Source organism: Myripristis murdjan, chromosome 1 (genome assembly GCF_902150065.1).
Source record: "Myripristis murdjan chromosome 1, fMyrMur1.1, whole genome shotgun sequence".
NCBI classification, from domain to species: domain Eukaryota; kingdom Metazoa; phylum Chordata; class Actinopteri; order Holocentriformes; family Holocentridae; genus Myripristis; species Myripristis murdjan.
The window spans coordinates 40,781,586-40,797,648 of NC_043980.1; the positions used below are offsets into that span (position 1 = coordinate 40,781,586).

Sequence of the window (16,063 nt, forward strand, 5' to 3'; positions counted from 1 at the left end):
TTGCAGTTGTTTTTTATTCACTTCTTCCCTCCATCCGTCACTTTTTCTCCTGGTTGAAAACACACTCACCGGGAGTCTCTTAGGGAAAATGTGTCAAAAAGCAGTATCCATTATGCATAGTGGCACACACACCCATAGATGCAGATACCAACATAACTGCATATATATGCAACACACTGTAATTTATGGTGGATGGCAGAGGCCGTGTTGGGTGACAGTAATAGATTTCCCCCAGCTTCTTCCCACTGTCAGGTACTGTGACAAATTACTGTTTCTGTTCCAGTAATAAAAGTACATTTACTATTAAAAAAAAAAAAAAAGTTTATACTTTTGATTTCATCCCTTATAAATGCCAGATTGAAGATAAATTATCCATAACTTTACGTCTACCACCCATTTCCTTGATACATTTTCCTCATGGTTAATCATCACCCTCTCTTTTAATACGCTCTCGCACTGAATGTAGGTGACAAAACATCAGTAAAGTTGACTTGGTTTTATTTTATTCAGATGAAAGTATTCCTAATACTTTGTTTAGAAATGGTGCAGGGTTCCGTGAAGTACGTACCGGCAAACCTCCCCTGACTAACACACCAGTCTACCCAGGACTCTCCTTTACTTTTTCCACAATATTTTTTTATTTAACTTTTAGCAAGTGAAATACAGCCTCTTACATTTATGTATTATATATCATCATCTATACAAGCTGCATCACATTTCCAAAAAACAAACAAACAAAAGAAACAAACATATACAAGTTAAAAATAAAATAAAATAAAATAAAATAAAAATTAAAAAAAAAAAAAAAAAAAAAAAATATATATATATATATATATATATATATATATATATATATATATATATAAAACCGCCCTTTACTTTTAATACCATCTGCAGGTGTTCTCCCAGCGTGCCATTACTCCTGGTAATATCAGAGTAATTTCAGAGTATTTCCCATTTGTAGCTAAAGTTGTACAAGGTGACGTCACACAATGATGCTCTAAATGGAAATGAGAATCAAATCACATTAATTGGTGTGTACACACAAGTATAAAGGTGAGTGACCCATGGGCGTTGGGTAAAAAAAATGGACCAGCAGGATGTTAATTAGTGCTGATGGGACCGCCTTCTCTTGTCAGCCCTGTTGTGTAATTTAGACTGATAAGACGGCTGTATTTTTGCATCAAAATCTATATCACTGCATCATTAAGTCTTTGCAGTCTTTGATCACCTGTTTCTTCCACGGTTCAACTAAAAGTGTAGTAGGGACTAGAAGGATCAAATGGAAAATATTGTAGAGCAAACCCAGCTGGGGTAGAGGAGATATTAAAACACAAACTGGCATTCCATGATATCCAAACATGCACATGTGTGGCAGTGCCTTTTAGGTGCGATAGGCAAGAGGGGTGGGAAGTATGCATGACTGGAGTGAGTGAACTTACACTGACTTTAACTGCTCAGCCTGTTCACACTAAAGTGCAGAGATGGAACATAGTTGTTCTAATGAAGACAATCTCTGAGCGCAATATTTAATTCATGTGTGGACCAGCCTCCAGTTGGTTAATAATAGTGTGACTTCTAACCAAATACAGCCTGGTATACCAGCACACACTGTATTTCCCTCATGCAGAGCTCTTGGGCCCTGTGCCACGCATAATTCTGCTAAGCAGTGCTCAGGGCAAAAGGCAGTGCACATGGATGAACAAGTCAACAGACAAGTGAACATACAGAGCACTGCTCTTATAGCAGTGCTCCTCCCAAGCACCTCAGAAAAGCACAAAACCCACAAAATTATACAGTAGTGCTACTGGTAGCCCCATAGGCTACTAGTTGTCTTGTGTGTGTGTGTGTGTGTGTGTGTATGCATATTGAGATCAGGGCTCATTGTACTGGAAAATCTCCCTTTTTTCCCCAGAAGTCAAATTCTCTCTCTCTCTCTCTCTCTCTCTCTCTCTCTCTCTCTCTCTCTCTCTCATGCACAAACTGGAGGCGTTTTTCCTGATATTCAGATCATTCAATCAGGCGCACATTCAAATAATGCTAAGTTTCATCTATAAATTTGGAGGACTTGACATAAAGGAGCACTATGGCGTTAATACATGCTTTAAACCTGCTTATAGGGTTAAATTTCAGATTTATGAAGAAATTGAGCTTTGGTCGAGCGTTGGGTTGTATAGTTGTAGCTATAGTCATGAGTCCACACGGTGATGAAAAATCCTCATTAGAAGCTCTGTGCTCCCCTGGGCTGCTAATCCACAACACTGTATTTGAATCTCTCCTTTCACTTCCATAGCAAAACAGCTCCCAGAATAACACATTCAGTGAATAAATGAATGCGAACAAAGCAGATTATGGCAGTATAAAAACCAACAAGTCCTACTACCCATTTTTTGAGGAAATTAAATCGTTATTTTCATATTTGAATTAGAAAGTAGATCCAGCAGGTAGCATCTGCAGGAAACTTCACTGTAACCTTGAGCCACGAAGAAAACAATCTTCAACAAATAACTGCAATTACACAAAGAAAATGGGTCCTGGGACTTGTTGGTTTTTATAATAATCCACTTTGTTCATGTTTATGTGCTAAAAGTGATATTTTGGGAGCTGCTTTGGCTTTCTATGGAAGTTAATAGAAAGACATAGTTCAGTTTTGCTTTCATAAATCTCTTTAAAAAAATCAGGCCTATTTAGCTTACACGCAGGCATTGTCCACTCTATCACATATTGTCTTTTGGACAAATTTTATACACACATTTGGCACTAAAGAACAAAATTATCTTTGGATTACAGTTTTCAAATGTCCCAGTTTAAACCTATTAGGAGGGCTGCAAAAACACTTGTCTCCATTACACAGTCCAGCCACCTGTTACTGTAGCAAGTTTGCTCAAAGCTGCAACATTTAGATACATCCAAGGGCTCGGATTAGTGCAGCTGAGGGCTAAGACTTGGTGTCATTCACAAAGATGCATGCACGGTATGCACACTTCCCTTGGCGGTCATTAGCTCTGTGGAGCAGGTCAGGGAGTACTTAATGAAGAGAGGCTGGTGGATGTTAATACCTGTTCTGTGCTCCATTAGCAGGCTCAACACTACTCATGAAAATTAATTGTAATACCCCACCACCACCACCGATTTGTCCCTTTGTCTCTCTCATCTATGTATTTCTCTGTTCAATTCAAAGACCTGTGTTAGCATCAAAGCATGTGACTTACATTGGCAGCATGGACAGACAGTGATAAATCACAAATAGCAATACCTTTACATTCAATTGTATTGTATTGAGTAGTAGTATTATTAGTAGTAGTAGTATATCAAATGCCTGACAAGAGGGATCATTCCAGTGTTGTGTGGGAGGGTTTTACTTAACAGTTTTACTTCAGTGAAACCTGGCTCACCTTTTAATGAGCTGCTAACACTCCCAAGGCCGTTTTCAGACTGCAGGCAAATCAGATGTGTTTCTCAAATCAGACCTTTAAGACAGTGTACCCCCACTGTTATTTGCAAGTGAGTAGATTGGATTTGTGTGTCCAGATATCGTCAGCCTATCTGCACGGGTGGCTGTGGTAAAGATGCAGGCATGAGTAATTGTGTTAGAAGTTAGTAGCAACATGGATGCTGCTGAGCCGCTCTGATGCACCTCTGTCCTATGTGAGGGGCCAGAGCAGACGCATCTGTGGAAATGCAGGTGGAACTGCATTTCAAACCAGCTCCAAATGTTGCTTATCCAATTTGCAAAAATTGCATTTCATGTTTTTTTTTTTTCCCCCTGTCCATGCTTGTTGGAACTGAAATAGGTGCAGGTCTTATCAGCACTGCAGCAATGTGTTGGCAAATGTTTTCCTAGCTAACATTGCTATGGAGCTCACTTGCTAAAAACTTGACTTTGGAGGCTGCTAGTAGTAGTGATGATGTGAAAAAGTCCACATTTGACTCTGTTGCTTAGTAAAGTTACACTGCATTACCTTGAAGCGCTTTGCTGATACAATAGTAGGTTGGTAAAATACTGTTTACCGTGCCGTGCTAACAAGCTAACTGTTAATAGTACTGTCCCCAGTAAAACAGCCAGTTTGACTCAGGAGAAATCAACTGGCCTCTCTCTGCATGGAAAGGACTTCAGATTCTTCAAATGTCATGTTTTCTACACCCGAAACTGAGGGCTACATGTGTGGAGGTTTTCAGGGATGCTGAACATGCCTGTCACCGAGCTGCTACAACCTTCAGTTCTGCAGTTATAAAAACATGACATTGGTGATGATCAAAAGCAAACTCAATGTAAAGACAGGGCTGTCAGTAGCAGCACAGCTGTGTGTGTGGACACCAACATGCAGGAGAGCCACAGCAGTACAGCGAGGCAGCCGTCACACACAGGTAGAGGCATGGAGAATGAGACCAGGGAGAATTAGACTAATCAGGAAAATTATCCCAGCACGGTCTTATCAGTCTCACTACCACACTCTGTCTGAGACTGTCTCTGTAATACTTGTGTTAATAGTAATGCCTGGGTCAGACCACATCAATTCAGCCTGATTTTGACACGATTCAGTCGTCACTGACAACGTTCCATGTTGTTCATTCCATGTTGTTCATTCCATGTTGTGTGACCTAATGAAAGGCCAGCAATGTGGCATATGGGACACCCGCGACAGTTTAAAAGTTTGAAAAGTTTAGCATGTCAGAATTTTTTGTATTTTTGCAGCAACACCTACGACATGTTCCTCCATGTTGACCAATGACAGAGTGCTCTCTGGCTCACATATGGAAACATGGTAAAGAGAAATAGGGATGCTGGTGTTGCTGCTGTCAGGTGGAACACTGATGCAAAGGAAATGTTCGTTGAGATGTGGCAACATTTCCCCTTCCTGTTTGAGGTTTCCTCAAGGGACTACCATGACAGAGTCAGAACGCTAACCAAGCACTGAGCTATTTTGGTGGATGCACACTGGCACGCACCTCTGGAAAATCACATGAAGTCCTACTGATGCTATGCTTGCTTGTTTCACACAGATATAAATGATCCAAGCAGTAGAAACATCTATTTGTACGTCAGAATGTGATTTTTAATTGATTAAAAGAAAATGAAACTGCCACGGTACTGGCAACATTACTGGAAATATCACACCATTTATTTCCAGTACCTGTGTACCATAGATGCTTGTAGGATGTATGACAAGTTTCTCTTATGAATGATCAAATTTCTATAGCCACCTGAATGCAGCAGAATCAGTATACTATTCTATAGTTTGAGAGAAGTGATGCGCTTTTCCAGAGTGCTCCAAGCAATGACAGGTTATCCAGTGTGGACACATCTTAGTCAACCAGCATCAGGCTCTTATAGAAGGAGGACCTTTTCTTTTGTATACTTCACCCTGTCTCTTGACTATAACTAGAAGTTTATGCAGCGAAAACATCCTCTGTCGTCACTCACACATTCTGATCCACAGCTGTAAAGGTGCTGGGGAGGAACTGCCTCTCCTTTCCAGCTGGTCTCCAAAAAAGTGCCCGAAGCATTGTGTTAATATTTCCAATATAGAAAGGCCAATGGCAGCAATGAATGCTTTGTAGTACAACCAAGGCTGTAATTGCTTTGGCTATTAAATCTGAATGCACGTGTACATGAAACAAGTGTGCAGTTGTGTGTGTTTATCAAAAAACTCTAATTTCCACAGTACTCTCTCAAAATCAAAATAAGTGATCCCACTCCAGTCCCAATTATTATAGGGTGTTGTCAGTTTGTACCGTCGTGTAAACAGCAGGCAGCTGACAAAATGAAGGAAACAAGTTTTATTATAGTACAAAGTCATTATGGCATCATTGCACATGGAAAACGTGAATGATTTGTAAATAGTGACATACTGGCAATATATTTGTGTAGTAGAAATTCATGTTTGTGTATACTTTTACTAGGATGCTATATAATCTTCACAGACTGCACCTCCCGGGCAGGAACACTGGTGTCTCTTTGGAAAAGCCGGTCTGATCTCTTCCATTAGAAAATGCCAGTGCATCATAGCAGAGAGAGAACTGCTCTAGTGGATAGACAGCCCAGACTGTCCTCTTCCTGACACCAAGGAACTGATCCACAGTTGTTTTTATTTTTGTTTTTCTCGTCAGAACACAAGACTGCCAGCATCACATGTAGCACCTCTCGAGCCATGACAGACAGTGTCTTGACCCTCCTCCCCAGTGACTTATAAACTCATGCAGGGATGTGAACGATGATTATTCGGGGTCATACTTGTAGTATTGCCAGTCTCCTGACTGGCAAGACACAGCAAGAATGTATGGCACTTTGATTGAACAGTTTTGACATGGCAACCATTTTGAAAGACAAAAAATTTGTGTGGTTTGATCCCGGCATAAAGTTACTCACTTTTCTCTTGTTTTTCTCCTCTCGTTCAGTCCATGGTTTTGCTGCTCCACAGCCAACACCAGTACATCTTTGACTATGACTCAGGGGACCGTCTGTCCGCAGTCACCATGCCCAGCGTGGCTCGCCACACCATGCAGACAGTCCGATCCATAGGATACTACAGGAACATCTACAGCCCCCCTGAGAGCAATGCCTCAGTTACGGTGGACTACTCTGAAGACGGACAGGTGTGTGTGTGTGTGTGGGAAGACCTTGAAATCACGGTTGCTGTCACTCCTATCACTTGGAAATCTCTGAATGATGAAGCCTCCTGCTTATGAGAAGGGATGCCAAATGGATATGTTTGGATGTGCAGAATGGATGAGGGGAAGTGCTCTTTCTAACTGTCTCACTGTCTCACTCTCTTTCCAGCTCCTGAGGGTTGCCCACCTAGGGACTGGTCGCCGCATCCTGTATAAGTACCGCAGACAGGTATTGAGTTCACCCAGAGTTCACCCAGCTGTTATATAGGACAGTAGTGGTGCTATCTTCCTGTCATTGTTACTGAGTGCTGGATACTCCAAATGCTAACAGTTAGCATTTCAAGCCCAGCTTTAAGTACATCTGTTTGTCTATTGTTCATTTTCAGCAATACCTATTATTTACACACCTCTTCCACTGTTTTGTTTGCTTCATCATTAGAACAAGCTAGCAGAGATCTTGTATGACTCCACAAGAGTCAGTTTCACCTATGACGAAACAGCCGGTGTCCTGAAGACCGTCAATCTGCAGAGCGAAGGCTTCATATGCTCCATCCGGTACCGTCAGATCGGCCCATTGGTGGACCGGCAGATATTCCGCTTCAGTGAGGACGGGATGGTGAACGCACGATTTGACTACACCTATGACAACAGCTTCAGGGTCACCAGCATGCAGGCCGTGATCAATGAGACGCCACTTCCAATCGACCTCTATCAGTTCGATGATATATCAGGGAAGGTGGAGCAGTTTGGAAAGTTTGGAGTGATCTATTATGATATAAATCAGGTAAGATGGGATAGGCTGTATTTACTAAGTTTTTCGTTGGGTGATGGATTGATTTAATATTTTATCTACAGGGAAACACATGAAACATCACACATTGCCAGCTGATCGAAGGTGGAGCAGTCTTTGAAGTTAGGGGTGAGGTACTTTCATGTCAGATTAATGTTCTGGACCTAAATGCAAACCGTCTGGAAGGTGAGTCGAGTAGGTTTAAGCAGGATTGCTCTACTCATAGTTGATAGGCTGAAATATAGCCGATAGTCCTCAGCAAGAAAACAAGAATTCTGTAACAGGCAGTCAAACTGGCAGATATTCCAAGTCAGCAGGTAGACAAGAGTAATGGTCACATTAGTTCAGGCAGATATCCATAAAATTGACGCAACAGATTTGCCAGCATTTCAACACTAGCTGCCATTCACTCAGGACCCCTTATGACAGCAAATTAACAGAACAGGCTGCATCGGTGGAGGGGACTAAATGACTACAGAGAGAACATTAAGGGTACTATTTTCATGTGCCAAGGTGAACAGCACTAAGCACACATGAATTTCCAGTGTGCAGCATACAGGGGACAGGATGGCAAGCTTTTTGGTATTTTTATGATACAATGTGCCTGGTGCATTTGGGAACAGGATCGGGTTGAGATTAATATATTATTAGTGGATGTGGTGAGGGTTATCCTCCTTATCCTTCACCTTGAAAAGAGAGCTGTTTGTGTACTTTAAGTGAACAGGTGACAGAGAAAGAGAGAATGTACATAAAGTAATGCTGCAAAACCCCTTTCTTCTGTAAATCAACCATCATGATCACCTTTATTTCCTTAAGAGAGGTCAAACTGAGAACAAGCTCTCTTTTTCAGTGACACCCTGATTACAGGAGTCATAATATATATTGTTATATATTACTATGTCTAAGAAGTTCAAGAGCAAACAGATACAGTTTTCAAATGACAGCCATGACTTAAGGCAGCAGCTCACAGGGCACAGGTACTAAGCATCATAAAACAAATTTGAAATGATCCTTTGGAATCAGGCTATGTAATTTTTAGCAGGCTCTGCAATATACACCATTTGTGAGGCACATAGTATCTAAAAGCAAGTTTTCCTAATTCACTACTGAAACTCTCACAGCCCACTGCTGTGAGAGTATCCAACATGCTTTGGTGGATGAACGTATGAATAAATTAATTTCAGAAAGTAAAACTTCATCATGCTTGTTTCCCCCTCTGGTTAAAAAAACACACACAAAAAAAAAAACAACAACTGTTAATAGCCATTATTTTGCGTTTAAATAGTGGCATAAAATGTATCAAAGCCAAGTGATGTGTTTGCGTGTGCAAGTTATTTATTTGTCTTTACTGTATTAAAGAGAGTGCTATATTAGCTATATTATGTTGAACCAAAGTCCCGTTTAAGTAAAGTCAGTTCACTGGAGCACCACTTTGGTAAATTCCAAAATAACAAGACTCTTATCTCTTTGAATGTGGAGTTTATATTTCATGCTCTGACATACATACAGTCTTTTACATTACATATTTACAAAGAACAATTAATTGGTAGCCACATAGGATGTTAAAGTTCCTTTCAAATGACACCTGTGTCACAGAAAAGCAACTTTTTTCTACTTACCAATGTTTGTATGCATGCGCCTTCCACCGCCTCACGAAACAGTTCAGTGTCATGTCATGTCCTGCAAACTAGCCATAACAGGCAGCTGACAGCTTTATTTAGGAAAATTACATTATTAAATTATTGCAAATAAATTAAACGTAGTTCTCTGGTTGTGTAAACTGGAAAGTTTGATTTGTGGACTCTAGCTCATGACAACTCTTATTGATAGGACTGAGAACAGCTGAAGGATGAAGGAGCTGACTGGCTGATGGCAAGCAGATAAAGGCGGGCAGTTAGTTGGCTGATGGCAAAAAGGGGTGCAAGTACAGGAGGCGGGAACACAGGCAAAGCAGGAACTGCAGATTCAGCGGTGAAACACAAAGAACACACACAGACACATACACATACAGAACACGAGGGGAAGACAGTTAGAGGCGTAACCATGTCATGCTCAGTGGTGGCTATTGTCATGCATTACACATCTATCCTGAATCTATAATGCTGCTGTCTAGTTTCTGTCATTTTTAAAAGAATAGAACAGTGATGTGTCTGTTATACACATCTTTTATCCAATTACTTCCCTTCTCTGTAGTTGCTTGGATGAGCATGAAAAACACCCAGCACTGGTGCGAGAATAGCAAATAAGATCAGTAACATCATTAGACTCCCATCACTCATACAGCACAGCTCAGACTATCATAGACTATCAGGAACCAATGAGCTCTAAGCAGCAAAAAAAGACAAAGTGAAATACACCAAGTCCAAAAAGACTTTGGCTCACCTGTATTTTTGTTCTGTTTGTAAGGTGTAGTTGCTTTGGCAATTGCATTTGCAAAAAAATGGCACGGTTTTGTGCCATTAGAAACTGAAATACCATCCCCCAAATCCACCCAGCTGTCAAGTGTGTGTTTCCCAAATGGAATTGGTCATTGAGTGTGTTCCCCAAATCCAACTAGTCATCAAGTGCATTTGCCTCTTTGAAGCAGGATGAAAAAAAAAGCTGTGAATGCAGGTTATTTAGCAGGAACTGCCATTTAGTTTTAAATCCACTGGGTAATTCATGTGCTCGATCAGCCTTGGGCAGTCTAATGCACTCATAATAGTTCTTTTTGTAGTGCTTGGTAAAATGTTGTCACTACTAAACAAATAGAAGCCGTATTTATTCCAAGTACACAATGGTGCAGTATCCCACACAAGCCTCCACAACATTATTTTTTTCAGGAACAGTTGATGTGAATTCCCATTCTGAAGTCGTCCAGCGACTGGTATTCACTGGAGTTGTGTACATTGCAGTCCCTCCCCTTCTGACTGCTGCTTTGCATGCCAAACCTCCTTTCAGTGGAAGTAACAGAGATCATACAGGGAAACAACAGAGTGTAGAGTAGCCCCTCTACACCATCTCTACAGTATATGAATTTAGGTTCTGCCTTTGAAACAAAGAAAGTAATGATACACAGGCCTCCATGTTGGCATCTGTCTGTTGCTATGACAACAGACATTCATAACGTAAATGCAGGCCACATGAAGGCCTTTCAATGTCAACACTACAGATAGATCAGATTTTTTCCACCAATTCCAAAGTGGCTATTGGGATTTGCAGTGGAAATGCAGCCTTAGTGTGATGTCCAGTTTTCTGTGTTCAGAATTGTCGAGAGCAGAAGGCGTTGGTGGAATCTGATCCCAGTTCAGCAGGGGCACACAGCATTCCCTAGGTGTATGTGTTAATTGTTAAAGTCTTCCCTCCTCTCTCTCAGATCATCTCCACAGCAGTAATGACCTACACCAAACACTTTGACCAGCATGGCCGCATTAAGGAGATTCAGTACGAGATCTTCAGATCTCTCATGTACTGGATCACCATACAGTATGACAACATGGGAAGGGTCACCAAGCGCGAGATCAAGATTGGACCATTTGCCAACACAACCAAATACGGTTATGAGTACGATGTGGATGGACAGCTGCAGACGGTCTTCCTCAACGAGAAGATGATGTGGAGGTAGGATCATAAGTAAACCCATTCTAATTATTATTATTACAGTCAATCACTACTTTTGGGTTATATACATATTAATCTATGTTTTCTATCAACCTATAGAGCCAGCATTTCAAATTTTTACTTTTTCCAAAAACCAAGATTTGTTAATATCGGTTGCCTTTACTTTGCATCATTTCTATTTAATGTAATATGTCATACAAGCTACACATAAAAATTCATTTTTAAGGCTTGAAGTTTTAACAGCTGCTTTGCTTGACTTGCAGGTAAAATGCTTGCCAGATTAGACAAATCTAGTCTTGTTGCTCCCTATATATGGATCAGTCAACTAGAATAAGAAACCTTGTGTGAACGCAGCAAGGCATATCATGATTTTACAGGCAAGATTAATATTCCAAAAGTTTTCATGAAAAGTTTCCATTGTTGGTGTTGTCACCTCCAGGTATAACTATGACCTGAATGGGAACCTTCACTTGCTGAACCCTGGGAACAGCGCTCGCTTAACCCCTCTACGCTATGACCTGAGAGACAGAATCACTCGGCTAGGAGATGTCCAGTACAGGCTGGATGAAGATGGCTTCCTCAGGCAGAGAGGAGCTGAAATATTTGAATACAACTCCAAAGGTTTGAATTAGATTTTTTCCTTTTGTTTAGTTATGACTATTTACCCCTATTTGCATTAGAGATCAACCAAATATCTGCCATATACACCATTTGTGAGGCACATAGTATCTAAAAGCAAGTTTTCCTAATTCACTACTGAAACAAGGAATATCTAACATCATCGCCAGGTAAGGTATTCTGGTTATCCATTAAGGAATGATTTATGAATGAATCTCTATAATCGGGGCCGATATTCAGAATATTTCAATAATCAGTAAGGTCATTTTGGTTTACAAGAAGGTCAGTATGAACACCACACAGATGGTGCCTCTCTGACTGAGAGTAAGAAGAACAAAGGTGTATGGGCTGGGCAATGTTTTTCATACGTTAACAATTTTCATTTTCATTTTCACTGGATTTGTATTTAATGTCGTTCGGCAGAAAGACAAAATCACTAACTGAACTATCCCTTTAAGCCTTAAATAGCAGGATGCAATGCGGTACCACATGAAGTTGAAATGATTCACTACACAACATGCTTTGTTGAAACAAAAACAAGTACAAGGCACTTCATATGGAACGTAGGCCTCCATTGGTTCAGTATTCACCAGACTGTGATCAAGTGTTTCTGAAGGCTCATAATGATATTGAGGTTTTGTAATGAACCTGCAGGTAGTTTATATCTTGCGCTAATGCTCATATGTTAATATGTATATTTAATTTTGACCATGCTGGCACGCTGAAACCTTTCATTGATAATTACCCTCCTGAATATTAATAATAAGAATAATGTGAAATCAAAATGTTGCATCCGTATCAGTTGAGTTTAAGGTTTCACGTAGCATGGACAAACAATGTAGTATTGATCAGTTCTACAAAAAGAGTCAATCAGGCTGCATTATATTGGGTGGGTGACATCATTTGGCATTGATCCACCTTTTAGTGAGATACTCATTCAACCTCAGTTCATGCCACATCACTCCTGTCCTGTTGATTCTTGATTTGTATCACTCTCTCTTCAGGTCTTCTGGTTCGTGTCTACAGTAAAGCAGCCAGTTGGACCATTCAGTACCGCTACGATGGTTTGGGTCGGCGTGTAGCATCTAGAAACAGTCTGGGCCAGCACATCCAGTTCTTCTACGCTGACCTGAGCTACCCCACCAGAATCACCCATGTCTACAACCACTCCAGCTCTGAGATCACATCGCTTTACTATGATCTGCAGGTAGCCATCAAAAAGAGGACAAAAAATGCCAGTATTACTGTTGTGGGGTACAGTCAGTGAGTAATTTAGTCAAATCTAAACGCAGAAAAACTGTTTTATTCTGGCTAATAAGGTAATCCTGATGCGAGAAAATTCAGCCTGCTAGTTTCAGCATGTGTACTAGAGAAGATTTAGAAAAGTAATAGTGTTGTTAATACTGTTGGTGTCACACCGAATGACAGAAAGTTAACCTGAACTGAAATGATGTGGCCTGTTTAAATTAGTTTTGTCAGTAGCTCCCAGGGTTCCTGTTGACATATTACAACAGGGAGGAAAAAAAAGTTTTTCTGGCCTCATGACAGCCACATATAGTCGGGGTCTTTTTGATATAGTTAATTAGCTAATGACTTGGGGTGAGTTAGCTAGGTTTAACAAGCTAACACTAGGCAATGTGCAAGAAATGTAATGAAAATTAATTATTAATTTATCCACATTACAACACATCTTTTATACTGTAAAGATTATTTAATTTACAGCAACATCATCTCAGCTACAACTGAAAACTGGATATTTGAATTACCAGTGATAAAATGCTGCTGCAAACATTGTAAAGTGGTCGGTAGATTAGAAAAGCACTATAGAAATTCAGTCTGTTTATTTATTTATTTATTTATTTATTTGGATCCCCATTAGCTGTCGCCCTAGGCAACCGCTACTCTTCCTGGGGTCCACACCAAATAAAAATACGTACAACAATGAACTTAAATATAAACACGTATACAAACAAACAAATTAAATATAAACAAGTATCTAATCAAATAGACACTTAAACAACGGTTAATATAATATAATTAATATAATATATAATTAATATAATCTGTCATCATCAAGAAACACAAAATTTGCATAACCATATAAGCAAAGCATCCCAGATTCGATAGATATATAATATGACAGATATTTTCAAATGCAACCTCCTCTAATTATCCTATATTACCATGCATTAACATTTGGAATGTATTTATCTTTATAATATTATCATAATGTGTTAAATTATATATAATACCATAAGTATACTTCTTATAATACAATCAAAGCTATATAAATATTATTATTGTTATTCTTACTATTCTTACTATTATTATTATTACCATCATCATTATCACCGTTATCACCATTCTTATTAAAACAAATATATACATACTCTTTTGTCTTGTTCCCAGTGCACATAAACACTTCCTTGTTCTCAAGTTAAAGTTTTCCCTGCTGCAATAAATACTGTTTTGTTAATACTTTGAATTTATTAATGTTTGTGGTAAGCTTGATCTTTTTTGGCAGTGAGTTCCATACTTTCATACATCTGTAGATAACACTTTTTTTATGGCATTAGTTCGCACTCTAGGTAAGGTAAAATTTCCTATAGCTGCGTGCCTGGTGATGTGTCCATGATTTTCAGTACTGAAATTTAGGTTCTTAAATAAAATAAAAGGTCATTTTGAAACAGAAATGTTCCTGATGAAAGTGATCAGTGAGTATAGGAGTCTGTCTTTAACCATTAACCAGTTTAATTGCTTGTGCATAGAACTGATGTTTGTCCTGTAGTCGCACTGGAGTACTGTGCGGGCAGCTCTATTTTGTATACGTTGTAGTTTGTCTAATATATATCCAGTGGCACTCGACCAAACTGCTGGGCAATAGTTATTAATATTAGTGCTTGAATAGCTCTGTTCATAATGTTGGGAGCTAGAAAGTTAGCATGACTTCTCATAATAGATATACCTCTTTCCATCTTTGCAGTCATATTGCTGATGTGTTTCTTCCATGATAATTTATTGTCTACTGTCACGCCCAGAAGTTTGGTCTCATGTACTTGATTTACAATGATGTCATTAATTTTAATATTTAACACAGGATTGCTATCAATAATATGATTTGACCCAAGAATCATGTTTACTATGTACCATGAACATGCTTGCTTTTTCTGCTTGGACTCTTGTAAAAACCTGATTCTGTAAAAACTGCTGCCAAAATTAGCAAGAAAAAAAAAATCAAAAATGATGAGAAATGACCTTAAAATTAGGGTGAAATGGTCAAAAATGACAAGAAAATGAAAATAATAAATAATAAATGAAAATAACCAAATCATTGTTAAGAAATTACAAGAAAATGATTGAAAATGATGAAAATTAGGCAAAAACAATTACTAGAACACTGTATTAAAAATCTAATTAAAATCACTACACAGATGTATTTATAATTATTATAATTAAATATTTAAAACTGTATTACACCAGTAAATTAGCTCAAACATGACCCTTCAAAAATGAAAAAGGACAAGAACTAAAATGAATTTTGTTCAGAGGGTGAAATAAAACCTTACAAAATATAAAAGAACACGGTGTGATGTTTTCTACAAACTGAAGTGACCCCACATGAAAGCACTTCAGAACAGAATGCTGCCAAGCGTCCTGCTTTAGTGTCACACAGCTTGATCATCTTTTGGACCCACAGCGATCAAATCATTCATTCACAGAGGACCCCAGATGTCTGGGGACGATACTGCCTCTGAAGCATTTTTGCGACTCTTGCAAGAGTTGTCGTGAGGGACTCTGGGTTTCTCAGATTACAACGGCAATAACAGAAAAAAAAAATCATCATAGCAGTCATTCATAATGTATACAACTGTGCTGTTTCTTGTTATCCAGGGCCATCTGTTTGCTATGGAGATCAGCAGTGGAGAGGAGTTTTACATTGCATGTGATAACACTGGGACTCCTCTGGCTGTCTTCAGCAGCAATGGACTGTTACTTAAACAGGTAAGAGTGTGTGTGTGTGTGTGTGTGTGTGTGTCTAAAAGACAGAGAGCATGAGCCAGTTTCTGTGCATTGCTTCCAATTGTCTTATGTCTCCTTATCAAGTACAGTGTATAGTTTATGGAATGGAATTTTGACTCTGTGTGTGTGTGTGTGTGTGTGTGTGTGTGTGTGTGTGTGTAGGTGCAGTACACAGCATACGGCGAGGTGTATTTTGATTCAAACCCAGACTTTGTCCTGGTAATTGGTTTCCATGGAGGCCTCTATGACCCTCTGACACGATTACTGCATTTTGGAGACAGAGACTATGACATCCCTGCTGGGAGGTAGGCATTCATTCACTAATGTATTCATTCAGATTCTCATTCATTTATTCAGTAAGCTACTCATTTATTCATGGCAGGGCATGAGAGTTTGAGAGCTACTACAAGGAGAGGGGAGATT

At 39.4% G+C, this 16,063-nt stretch overlaps 1 protein-coding gene across 1 annotated transcript in view; it reads left to right on the forward strand.

Moving 5' to 3' along the window:
• The window catches only part of tenm3 (teneurin transmembrane protein 3), a 339,790-nt gene that overhangs the window by 316,083 nt on the left and 7,644 nt on the right, over positions 1-16,063 (forward strand). Inside the window, exons 41-48 of the mRNA XM_030056695.1 lie at positions 6,400-6,597; positions 6,782-6,841; positions 7,052-7,396; positions 10,758-11,002; positions 11,442-11,623; positions 12,625-12,827; positions 15,512-15,622; positions 15,803-15,945. Of these exons, the coding sequence (XP_029912555.1) occupies positions 6,400-6,597; positions 6,782-6,841; positions 7,052-7,396; positions 10,758-11,002; positions 11,442-11,623; positions 12,625-12,827; positions 15,512-15,622; positions 15,803-15,945 (1,487 nt within the window). The remainder of the gene's footprint in view (positions 1-6,399; positions 6,598-6,781; positions 6,842-7,051; positions 7,397-10,757; positions 11,003-11,441; positions 11,624-12,624; positions 12,828-15,511; positions 15,623-15,802; positions 15,946-16,063) is intronic.